General features: G+C 44.1%; 1 protein-coding gene across 1 annotated transcript in view; it reads left to right on the forward strand.

Annotated features, from left to right (window-relative positions):
• The window catches only part of LOC142905354 (3'-5' RNA helicase YTHDC2-like), a 181,610-nt gene that overhangs the window by 4,384 nt on the left and 164,100 nt on the right, over positions 1–13,126 (forward strand). Inside the window, exons 2-7 of the mRNA XM_076062953.1 lie at positions 750–900; positions 2,413–2,615; positions 2,829–2,995; positions 4,952–5,057; positions 6,023–6,179; positions 6,704–6,811. Of these exons, the coding sequence (XP_075919068.1) occupies positions 765–900; positions 2,413–2,615; positions 2,829–2,995; positions 4,952–5,057; positions 6,023–6,179; positions 6,704–6,811 (877 nt within the window). The 5' untranslated portion in view covers positions 750–764. The remainder of the gene's footprint in view (positions 1–749; positions 901–2,412; positions 2,616–2,828; positions 2,996–4,951; positions 5,058–6,022; positions 6,180–6,703; positions 6,812–13,126) is intronic.

Raw genomic sequence — 13,126 nt, forward strand, 5'->3', positions numbered from 1 at the left:
AACGTGCCTGAGACCATCCCACTGCCGAGTTGGGAGCGATGAAAATCGGCTCATTCATTGGTTACGTTTTTTTGAAGCCAGCTGGCCAGGCGTTAGGGCAAAACGGAGCCCAACCTTTCACCCAGGCAACTGGCGAGCACGGACTAAGCTTGTGATTCGCATGCACTAACCTACGTACCCGCTCACCTACCCACCCAACCTATACAAGACAAAGATCCCCCGTGTAGTCTTAACAGGCTGTTGGAGGAGGTGCCGTTAGCGAGCACCTATGAGGGCCGGCACGGGTGGGTGGCCGGCACCACGCCTGATCGCCTTCGTCTCCCGAGTGGCGATGTTTACATACTGCATTCGGTAATCATTTGAGGCTGAGTCGACCTAGGAGAGGCATATGATCGGTTCAGATAATTGTCACTGGTGTTGGCCGTCAGCGGGAATCGGGTTCGTAGCGCAGCAGCGTGCTAACCGCTACAGTACCGCTCCCCGTATCTACCTGTGCACCTGCCTGCCCACATGCATGTCCACCTACATGCCTACCTACCTGCCTGCCTGCCTCGTCACGCACTCGCAAACCCACTCATATACTTGCCCACCTACACGCCTACCCGTGCGCCTGCATGCACACCTATCCGTCTACCCGCTCGCCCACCCACCCACACACCCACACGCCCACACACCCACCCACCCACCTAACCCGCCCGCCCACCGGTAAATTAACGCTGCCCCCCACGTTCCTCGCTGCGTTTCGGTAGCAAGGGGGGGGGCCGATGCAGCGCCTCACCGTGCGCAAGAAGGAGCCAGCGGAGGTGGCGGGCGCCGAGATGTCATTCGCGCTGTCGCAACGGGCGCGCCACGCCGCCCGTGTGCTTCTGCAGCGCTTCCCCGACACCGGCTCTGACCCAGGTTCGTTCCCGCTTTGGAGTTGCCGGCGACGGTTTTTTTTTTCCGTGGTGCTCCATTGGTGCCCTCTATCAACTAATCTATTCAGGCATTATTTTACCGGGTAAGGCTGCGCTGAGCTGCGTAGCCATTTATCAGCAGCGACCTGGCCACAAAATGATTGCTCGAATGAAGTGGCTTATCACGTGGACGTTCGCAGCAGCCAAATACGCTCAACGCACGTCGATTCGAGAGAGACACCACAAACTCCAAATATACAGCAGCAGATGTCGGGGTTGGGATCAAACCCACGACCTCCTGTATACCAGGCGAGGGAGTTAACATCTCCTAGCCACCATGATGATGATGAGGGAGAGAGACACAGACTCCAAATATACAGCAGCAGATATCGGGGTTGGGATCGAACCCACGACCTCCTGTATACCAGGCGAGGGAGTTAACATCTAGCCACCATGATGATGACGAGGGAGAGAGACACAGACTCCAAATATACAGCAGATGTCGGGGTTGGGATCGAACCCACGACCTCCTGTATACCAGGCGAGGGAGTTAACATCTAGCCACCATGATGATGACGAGGGAGAGAGACACAGACTCCAAATATACAGCAGCAGATGTCGGGGTTGGGATCGAACCCACGACCTCCTGTATACCAGGCGAGGGAGTTAACATCTAGCCACCATGATGATGATGAGGGAGAGAGACACAGACTTCAAATATACAGCAGCAGCATATGTCGGGGTTGGGATCGAACCCACGACCTCCTGTATACCAGGCGAGGGAGTTAACATCTCCTAGCCACCATGATGATGATGAGGGAGAGAGACACAGACTCCAAATATACAGCAGCAGCAGATGTCGGGGTTGGGATCGAACCCACGACCTCCTGTATACCAGGCGAGGGAGTTAACATCTCCTAGCCACCGTGATGATGATGAGGGAGAGAGACACAGACTCCAAATATACAGCAGCAGCAGATGTCGGGGTTGGGATCGAACCCACGACCTCCTGTATACCAGGCGAGGGAGTTAACATCTCCTAGCCACCGTGATGATGATGATGAGGGAGAGAGACACAGACTTCAAATATACAGCAGCAGCAGATGTCGGGGTTGGGATCGAACCCACGAACCTCCTGTATACCAGGCGAGGGAGTTAACATCTAGCCACCATGATGATGACAAGGGAGAGAGACACAGACTCCAAATATACAGCAGATGTCGGGGTTGGGATCGAACCCACGACCTCCTGTATACCAGGCGAGGGAGTTAACATCTAGCCACCATGATGATGACGAGGGAGAGAGACACAGACTCCAAATATACAGCAGCAGCAGATGTCGGGGTTGGGATCGAACCCACGACCTCCTGTATACCAGGCGAGGGAGTTAACATCTAGCAGATGTCGGGGTTGGGATCGAACCCACGACCTCCTGTACACCAGGCGAGGGAGTCAACATCTCCTAGCCACCGTGGCACCCGTGACGCTGATGCAATTCGACGCGTGTCACTCGCAGGGGCGAGACGCGAGGCGAGCAGGCCGAGCGGACGGCTCAGCGACGGGATCGCTCAGGTCCCGCCGCCGCGGGGGCGATCGGAGCTGGAGGCGTTCCGCCAGACCCTCCCCGTGGCCGCGTTCCGGGAGCAGTTGCTGGGCACCATCGCCAAGTCCAACATCCTGCTGGTGCTGGGCGAGACCGGCTCCGGCAAAACCACGCAGGTGCTCGCAGCACGGTCCTGGAACTCGGCGCTCCTTCATTCAGCATGTCGGGCTCATTTCCCCAGTGACCACCACCACGACGAGCGGGGTGAACGTGGATTATTATTTTTTATTTTTTTACCCCCGAATTGCGATCTTGAGGACTGCCTCCGATCACCGCTTAACACTCGGCGCGCGCCGCCGCCCGTGTCGTCCCCCACCCCCCCCCGGCAGATCCCTCAGTACATCCTGGACGAGGGCAGCCGCCTGGGGTCGCCGTGCCGCGTGATTTGCGCGCAGCCGCGCCGAATCTCTGCCGTCGCCGCGGCCGAGAGGGTGGCGGAGGAGCGAGGGGAGGGCGTCGGCCAGACCGTCGGCTACCAGATCCGGTTGGAGAGCAAGTGCGTGTACGCGTGTTGGCGCTTCCGTTGTGCGCGCGTGCGCGTGTGTGTGTGTTCTGTTGTTTTTGTTGTTGTGTTTTCCCTCTGGGCCGTGTGCTATTGTAATTTTTCTCGTCGTTTCATTCCAACTGTGCTAGTCGCGCCCCCACGATTAGCGCGGTCGGCTGCGTACGGTGTGAAAGACGTTCAACGTACACACGCGCACATGCACACATACGTTTGTTATTGTGTACTTTTACCGCTGTGTCCTGTCATGTTTCTCCCTGCCCTGCGCCGTGTCCTTTCGTTGAGTTGTGTGATTTTTAGGGTTGTGTTCGGTTTGCGTTTCTCCGTCCTGTCTGAGCTCTGCGGTGACACGACTCTACGAAAACCGAGCCGGTGCAACAATATTTACGGCACATTTATTTTTGGTTAGGCAGCGAAGAAATTATCTTGACAAAACAGCTGTCGTGAAATCCTTCCTCTGCACGATGCAAGCCAAACAACAATTTGCCATGGGTATGGGTGGGGGTGCAGAACAATTGTCACAAGGAAATTTAGCATATCGCTTTATAGGCATTGTATACGATTGCTGAATTTGTGTTGATGGAATTGTTCTTCAACTCAACTGTCGGTGGTGAGCTGAAACAATCTTGTTGGGCGCACAGTGAAACACTTTTACCACCATGTGGTAATTTAATTGGTTTGGCTGTGTCGGCTGGTGGGGGGAGGACTTCACACACGTTGGACCATTGAGCACGGTTGGCTACGTACGGTGGTGCGAAAGAAGTTCAACTTGCATACCTACGTTAAATTTACGAATCGTAATATTGACTGACAACCTAGATGTTAGGTTAACAGGAAAACACCATGTATGTATTTGAGATCCCTTATACCTCAGCTTATCACTCAGCTATTTCAATGCTAAATTCTATGCTAATTCCTTTGTCAAGGGGTGCCTCTGCGGATGTGTATACTTTAACTTAGCTATTTCAATGAGCCATTTCAATGCTAAATTCTATGCTAATTCCTTTGTCAAGGGGTGCCTCTGCGGATGTGTATACTTTAACTTAGCTATTTCAATGAGCCATTTCAATGCTAAATTATATGCTAATTCCTTTGTCAAGGGGTGCCTCTGCGGATGTGTATACTTTAACTTAGCTATTTCAATGAGCCATTTCAATGCTAAATTATATGCTAATTCCTTTGTCAAGGGGTACCTCTGCGGATGTGTATACTTTAACTTAGCTATTTCAATGAGCCATTTCAATGCTAAATTCTATGCTAATTCCTTTGTCAAGGGGTGCCTCTGCGGATGTGTACACTTTAACTTAGCTATTTCAATGAGCCATTTCAATGCTAAATTCTATGCTAATTCCTTTGTCAAGGGGTGCCTCTAGCGGATGTGTATACTTTAACTTAGCTATTTCAATGAGCTATTTCAATGCTAAATTCTATGCTAATTCCTTTGTCAAGGGGTACCTCTGCAGATGTGTATACTTTAACTTAGCTATTTCAATGAGCCATTTCAATGCTAAATTATATGATAATTCCTTTGTCAAGGCGCTTAGTGTTTTTCTTCTCACACAGCTTAAAGGTCGTGATCTGAGCGTGGCTTTTTTCACTCCAGCGCTGTCCTACCAGACAGTCTCGTCCCTTCACCTGATGAAGGCCGCTTGTGTTGTGGCCGAAACGTCGTGATTTTTGTTATTTTATTTTTTACCTACGTGGTGACTTTACCCAATAGAACCAAAGAGTATCCCTCATTAAAGGTCGTGATCTCAGCGTGGCTTCTCTCACTCTAGCGCTGTCCTCCAGACAGTCTCGTCCCTTCACCTGATGAAGGCCGCTTGTGTTGTGGCCGAAACGTCGTGATTTTTGTTATTTTATTTTTAACCTGCTACGTGGTGACTTTACCCAATAGAACCAAAGAGTATCCCTCATACCGTCGCGTTCCGCACGCGGCGTTGCGCGCAGGGTCTCGCCAAAGACGCTCCTCACGTTCTGCACCAACGACGTGCTGGTGAGGACCCTCATGGCCGGAGACAGCGCCACGTCTACCGTCGTGACGCACATCATCGTGGTACGTGCCGAGCTACAGTCGATCCACCACACACCGGTGCTCAAAAGTTTTCTTTTCAGTCTAATCTAGATTTGAAGTTTTCGTGACTGCAGGGGTCCACGCCCCTGGGTTCTCTCGGTAAAGTCACCGTGGTAGGTAGAAAATGAAATGAATTAAATCACGGCGTTTCGGGCGCGCGCACACGCAAGCGTCAGTCAGCAGGTGGGACAACCACAGCAAGAAAGAATTGCTGAAGTGGGCAAAAGGGCTGCTGCTGCTGTCACAAGAGGCTATCGAGGCCTGTAGATGTGGTTGTCCCACCTGCTGACGGACCCTTGTGTGTGCGCTCGCTCGAAACGTCGTGATTTTAATTTATTTTATTTTATTCGGTCTAACCCAAGATGTGGCCAGTTCCGGTTTCTGAGTTTTTGTTCGGTTTTAGTGTCTCAATCATTGGATTGACAACAGACTGTATGTACATGGTGAAGTTTAATTATTGTTATGAAGCTGGTGCTGATGCTGTTGCTACTGGTTGGTTAAAGGTGATGATGGTGGTGATGCTGGTAGTGTTGTTGCTGCTGCTAAGGGTGGTGGTTATTGATGGTTCTGCTGGTGGTGGTGATGGTTAAGGGTGGTGATGATGGTAGTGATAATTGTGGTGGTGGTGGTGGTGATTACGGGTGGTGATGATGATGGTGGTAGTGCTGGTGTTGGTTCTGGTGGTGGTATTGGTGGTGGTTCTTAAAGAGTGGTGCTTGCCACCCACCCCCTTGTGTACCGTGCCTGCCTTCATAGGAGCTACTCGCTTACAGCACTTGCCCCAACGAGTCTGTTAAGGCTATACGGGGGATCTTTGTCTTGTCAGTTGGTCATGATAGATTTTTGTTAACTGGTGATGGCGAAATTGACAATGGTGATGATGGCGGTGGTGGTGGTGGTTACGATGATGATGATGATGGCAGCGTTGGCGGTGATGTATCCACTAGGACGAGATCCATGAACGCGACCGCTTCTGCGACATCCTGCTCATCAAGCTGCGCGACATTCTGGAGCGGCAGTGCAACCTCCGCGTCGTGCTGATGAGCGCCCCCCTCAACGTCTCACTCTTTTCAGAGTACTTCGGCGGCTGCCCCGTCGTCAGACGTGAGAGACGGCTAAATCCATCCGTCGGTTGAACACGTAGCGGTAGGCTTTCGCGACCAATATTATCGATAATGTATTAGAGGTTTTTTTGGGTTTGATCGCGTCAATGTAAATGTGTTGTTAAACCCGACGGCCAATTTGTAAGATTTTGTCACGTAAAACAAAATATCGTTACTAGCACGGCGCACCGTTGTGTTGGAGGAGTAAACCCACAACATTTACCATTGGAGTGCGACATTTGCCGGTTGTAATTACCGAACGGTAAATGTTGTGGGTTTACTCCTCCAGCACACCGGTGTGTGCCGAATTAGCAACTCGTTGGCCACGTTTTGTTTACTTGACAAACCTCGCTAACCGGCTGCTGCGTCGGGTGGTGGCGGGTTTAACGACACAACATTTATATTCACTCGATCTAACCGTGCGTCGGCGGCGGCGGCGGCGGCGGTGGCGGCGGCGGGCCAAACGGAACGGCGATGTTGGACGTGGCGGTGTGCACGCCGTGTTGCCTCTCGTCCGTGGGCCAGTGCCTGGGAGGCTTTTCGAGGTGAAGCGGTTCTTTCTGGAGGACATCCTGCCCACCACTGGTTACAAGTCTAAGGAGATGGAGAGACGCCAGAAGGAGAAAGATCAACGTACGTACAGCCGGCAAAAACCACCCCCCCCCCCGCATTGCTTGAGAGAGCCTCCCATTGTGTTGAGGCGGCGATCTCCAACTGTATCGGAATCAGGAGAATATTTATACCGGTAGGAACCTCCTGGTTACACCACCAGCCCACACGGGGATTATTGTTGTTGTTGTGTCCGTCCGTCGTGCATCCAAAAATGGGAGAGGTGGGGCTGGGTGGAGAGGGGAGGGTGGGGAGGGAGGGGCTGGGTAGGGAGGGGAGGGTGGGGAGGGGCTGGGTGGGGAGGGAGGGACTGGGTGGGGAGGGTGGGGAGGGTGGTGTGGGTGGGGAGGGTGGGGCTGGGTGGGTGGGGAGGGTGGGGAGGGTTGTGTGGGTGGGGAGGGTGGGGCTGGGTGGGGAGGGGAGGGTGGGGCTGGGTGGGGAGGGGAGGGTGGGGAGGGGCTGGGTGGGGAGGGTGGGGCTGGTGGTGGGGGTGGGAGAGGTGGGGCCGGGGGGGCAGGGGCTGGTCACCCCGTGGTGCCCTTATAAAACTCAACGTTTAACCTACTCACGCCGGCCTGTGCCCGCCCTCACAGTTGGGCATATTTGCGGAATACACCACGGAGCCGCCGTTGACCCTGGTCGTTGACCAAGCAACCCAACGTTCCTACCGGCTCCCTCCGCAGGAGAATGTGTTTGTTCATATTGGAGGAATCCAATCAGCCAATGTCAACTGGGCTATAAACTGTCGTCCGTGTTGTTGTTATTATTATTAACACTGTGAATGTTGTCGTTATTGTTGTGTGTTGTTGTTTTATAAACTGTCGTCCGTGTTGTTGTTATTATTATTAACACTGTGAATGTTATCGTTATTGTTGTATGTTGTTGTTGTTTTATAAACTGTCGTCCGTGTTGTTGTTATTATTATTAACACTGTGAATGTTGTCGTTATTGTTGTGTGTTGTTGTTTTATAAACTGTCGTCCGTGTTGTTGTTATTATTATTAACACTGTGAATGTTGTCGTTATTGTTGTGTGTTGTTGTTGTTGTTGTATAAACTGTTGTCCGTGTCGTTATTATTATTAACACTGTGAATGTTGTCGTTATTGTTGTGTGTTGTTGTTGTTTTATAAACTGTCGTCCGTGTCGTTATTATTATTAACACTGTGAATGTTGTCGTTATTGTTGTGTGTTGTTGTTTTATAAACTGTCGTCCGTGTTGTTATTATTATTAACACTGTGAATGTTGTCGTTATTGTTGTGTGTTGTTGTTTTATAAACTGTCGTCCGTGTTGTTGTTATTATTATTAACACTGAATGTTGTCGTTATTGTTGTGTGTTGTTGTTGTTGTTTTATAAACTGTCGTCCGTGTTGTTGTTATTATTATTAACACTGTGAATGTTGTCGTTATTGTTGTGTGTTGTTGTTTTATAAACTGTCGTCCGTGTTGTTGTTATTATTATTAACACTGTGAATGTTGTCGTTATTGTTGTGTGTTGTTGTTGTTGTATAAACTGTTGTCCGTGTCGTTATTATTATTAACACTGTGAATGTTGTCGTTATTGTTGTGTGTTGTTGTTGTTTTATAAACTGTCGTCCGTGTCGTTATTATTATTAACACTGTGAATGTTGTCGTTATTGTTGTGTGTTGTTGTTTTATAAACTGTCGTCCGTGTTGTTATTATTATTAACACTGTGAATGTTGTCGTTATTGTTGTGTGTTGTTGTTTTATAAACTGTCGTCCGTGTTGTTGTTATTATTATTAACACTGTGAATGTTGTCGTTATTGTTGTGTGTTGTTGTTGTTTTATAAACTGTCGTCCGTGTTGTTGTTATTATTATTAACACTGTGAATGTTGTCGTTATTGTTGTGTGTTGTTTTATAAACTGTCGTCCGTGTTGTTGTTATTATTATTAACACTGTGAATGTTATCGTTATTGTTGTGTGTTGTTGTTTTATAAACTGTCGTCCGTGTTGTTTTTATTATTATTAACACTGTGAATGTTGTCGTTATTGTTGTGTGTTGTTGTTTTATAAACTGTCGTCCGTGTTGTTATTATTATTAACACTGTGAATGTTGTCGTTATTGTTGTGTGTTGTTGTTTTATAAACTGTCGTCCGTGTTGTTGTTATTATTATTAACACTGTGAATGTTGTCGTTATTGTTGTGTGTTGTTTTATAAACTGTCGTCCGTGTTGTTATTATTATTAACACTGTGAATGTTGTCGTTATTGTTGTGTGTTGTTGTTGTTTTATAAACTGTCGTCCGTGTTGTTGTTATTATTATTAACACTGTGAATGTTGTCGTTATTGTTGTGTGTTGTTGTTTTATAAACTGTCGTCCGTGTTGTTGTTATTATTATTAACACTGTGAATGTTATCGTTATTGTTGTATGTTGTTGTTGTTTTATAAACTGTCGTCCGTGTTGTTGTTATTATTATTAACACTGTGAATGTTGTCGTTATTGTTGTGTGTTGTTGTTTTATAAACTGTCGTCCGTGTTGTTATTATTATTAACACTGTGAATGTTGTCGTTATTGTTGTGTGTTGTTGTTTTATAAACTGTCGTCCGTGTTGTTGTTATTATTATTAACACTGTGAATGTTGTCGTTATTGTTGTGTGTTGTTGTTTTATAAACTGTCGTCCGTGTTGTTATTATTATTAACACTGTGAATGTTGTCGTTATTGTTGTGTGTTGTTGTTGTTTTATAAACTGTCGTCCGTGTTATTATTATTATTAACACTGTGAATGTTATCGTTATTGTTGTGTGTTGTTGTTTTATAAACTGTCGTCCGTGTTATTATTATTATTAACACCGTGAATGTTATCGTTATTGTTGTGTGTTGTTGTTTTATAAACTGTCGTCCGTGTTGTCGTTATTATTATTAACACTGTGAATGTTGTCGTTATTGTTGTGTGTTGTTGTTTTATAAACTGTCGTCCGTGTTGTTATTATTATTAACACTGTGAATGTTGTCGTTATTGTTGTGTGTTGTTGTTTTATAAACTATCGTCCGTGTTGTCGTTATTATTATTAACACTGTGAATGTTGTCGTTATTGTTGTGTGTTGTTGTTGTTTTATAAACTGTCGTCCGTGTCGTTATTATTATTAACACTGTGAATGTTGTCGTTATTGTTGTGTGTTGTTTTATAAACTGTCGTCCGTGTCGTTGTTATTATTATTATTAACACTGTGAATGTTGTCGTTATTGTTGTGTGTTGTTGTTTTATAAACTGTCGTCCGTGTTGTTGTTATTATTATTAACACTGTGAATGTTGTCGTTATTGTTGTGTGTTGTTGTTGTTGTATAAACTGTCGTCCGTGTCGTTGTTATTGTTATTATTATTAACACTGTGAATGTTGTCGTTATTGTTGTGTGTTGTTGTTGTTTTATAAACTGTCGTCCGTGTTGTTGTTGTTATTATTAACACTGTGAATGTTGTTGTTATTGTTGTGTGTTGTTGTTTTATAAACTGTCGTCCGTGTCGTTGTTATTGTTATTATTATTAACACCGTGAATGTTGTCGTTATTGTTGTGTGTTGTTGTTTTATAAACTGTCGTCCGTGTTGTTGTTATTATTATTATTAACACTGTGAATGTTGTCGTTATTGTTGAGTGTTGTTGTTGTTTTATAAACTGTCGCCCGTGTTGTTATTGTTATTATTATTATTAACACTGTGAATGTTGTCGTTATTGTTGTGTGTTGTTGTTTTATAAACTGTCGTCCGTGTCGTTGTTATTATTATTAACACTGTGAATGTTGTCGTTATTGTTGTGTGTTGTTGTTTTATAAACTGTCGTCCGTGTTGTTGTTATTATTATTATTAACACTGTGAATGTTGTCGTTATTGTTGTGTGTTGTTGTTGTTTTATAAACTGTCGTCCGTGTTGTTATTGTTATTATTATTAACACTGTGAATGTTGTCGTTATTGTTGTGTGTTGTTGTTTTATAAACTGTCGTCCGTGTTGTTGTTATTATTATTATTATTAACACTGTGAATGTTGTCGTTATTGTTGTGTGTTGTTGTTGTTTTATAAACTGTCGTCCGTGTCGTTATTATTATTAACACTGTGAATGTTGTCGTTATTGTTGTGTGTTGTTGTTGTTTTATAAACTGTCGTCCGTGTTGTCGTTATTATTATTAACACTGTGAATGTTATCGTTATTGTTGTGTGTTGTTGTTGTTGTTGTTGTTTTATAAACTGTCGTCCGTGTTGTTGTTATTATTATTAACACTGTGAATGTTGTCGTTATTGTTGTGTGTTGTTGTTTTATAAACTGTCGTCCGTGTTGTTGTTATTATTATTAACACTGTGAATGTTGTCGTTATTGTTGTGTGTTGTTTTATAAACTGTCGTCCGTGTTGTCGTTATTATTATTAACACTGTGAATGTTGTCGTTATTGTTGTGTGTTGTTGTTGTTGTTTTATAAACTGTCGTCCGTGTCGTTGTTATTATTATTATTAACACTGTGAATGTTGTCGTTATTGTTGTGTGTTGTTGTTGTTTTATAAACTGTCGTCCGTGTTGTTATTATTATTAACACTGTGAATGTTGTCGTTATTGTTGTGTGTTGTTGTTTTATAAACTGTCGTCCGTGTCGTTGTTATTATTATTAACACTGTGAATGTTGTCGTTATTGTTGTGTGTTGTTGTTTTATAAACTGTCGTCCGTGTCGTTATTATTATTAACACTGTGAATGTTGTCGTTATTGTTGTGTGTTGTTGTTGTTTTATAAACTGTCGTCCGTGTCGTTATTATTATTAACACTGTGAATGTTGTCGTTATTGTTGTGTGTTGTTGTTGTTTTATAAACTGTCGTCCGTGTTGTCGTTATTATTATTAACACTGTGAATGTTATCGTTATTGTTGTGTGTTGTTGTTGTTGTTTTATAAACTGTCGTCCGTGTTGTTGTTATTATTATTAACACTGTGAATGTTGTCGTTATTGTTGTGTGTTGTTGTTTTATAAACTGTCGTCCGTGTTGTTGTTATTATTATTAACACTGTGAATGTTGTCGTTATTGTTGTGTGTTGTTTTATAAACTGTCGTCCGTGTTGTCGTTATTATTATTAACACTGTGAATGTTGTCGTTATTGTTGTGTGTTGTTGTTGTTGTTTTATAAACTGTCGTCCGTGTCGTTTTTATTATTATTATTAACACTGTGAATGTTGTCGTTATTGTTGTGTGTTGTTGTTTTATAAACTGTCGTCCGTGTTGTTGTTATTATTATTAACACTGTGAATGTTGTCGTTATTGTTGTGTGTTGTTGTTGTTTTATAAACTGTCGTCCGTGTTGTTGTTATTATTATTAACACTGTGAATGTTGTCGTTATTGTTGTGTGTTGTTGTTTTATAAACTGTCGTCCGTGTCGTTGTTATTATTATTAACACTGTGAATGTTGTCGTTATTGTTGTGTGTTGTTGTTTTATAAACTGTCGTCCGTGTCGTTATTATTATTAACACTGTGAATGTTGTCGTTATTGTTGTGTGTTGTTGTTGTTTTATAAACTGTCGTCCGTGTCGTTATTATTATTAACACTGTGAATGTTGTCGTTATTGTTGTGTGTTGTTGTTGTTTTATAAACTGTCGTCCGTGTTGTCGTTATTATTATTAACACTGTGAATGTTATCGTTATTGTTGTGTGTTGTTGTTGTTGTTTTATAAACTGTCGTCCGTGTTGTTGTTATTATTATTAACACTGTGAATGTTGTCGTTATTGTTGTGTGTTGTTGTTTTATAAACTGTCGTCCGTGTTGTTGTTATTATTATTAACACTGTGAATGTTGTCGTTATTGTTGTGTGTTGTTTTATAAACTGTCGTCCGTGTTGTCGTTATTATTATTAACACTGTGAATGTTGTCGTTATTGTTGTGTGTTGTTGTTGTTTTATAAACTGTCGTCCGTGTCGTTGTTATTATTATTATTAACACTGTGAATGTTGTCGTTATTGTTGTGTGTTGTTGTTGTTTTATAAACTGTCGTCTGTGTTGTTGTTATTATTATTACCACTGTGAATGTTGTCGTTATTGTTGTGTGTTGTTGTTTTATAAACTGTCGTCCGTGTCGTTGTTATTATTATTAACACTGTGAATGTTGTCGTTATTGTTGTGTGTTGTTGTTTTATAAACTGTCGTCCGTGTCGTTATTATTATTAACACTGTGAATGTTGTCGTTATTGTTGTGTGTTGTTGTTGTTTTATAAACTGTCGTCCGTGTCGTTATTATTATTAACACTGTGAATGTTGTCGTTATTGTTGTGTGTTGTTGTTGTTTTATAAACTGTCGTCCGTGTTGTTGTTATTATTATTAACACTGTGAATGT

Source organism: Petromyzon marinus, unplaced genomic scaffold (assembly GCF_048934315.1).
Source record: "Petromyzon marinus isolate PM22_M1 ecotype Great Lakes invasive population unplaced genomic scaffold, UKy_Petmar_22M1.pri1.0 PM_G_Scaffold_82, whole genome shotgun sequence".
In the NCBI taxonomy this organism is placed as follows: Eukaryota; Metazoa; Chordata; class Hyperoartia; order Petromyzontiformes; family Petromyzontidae; genus Petromyzon; species Petromyzon marinus.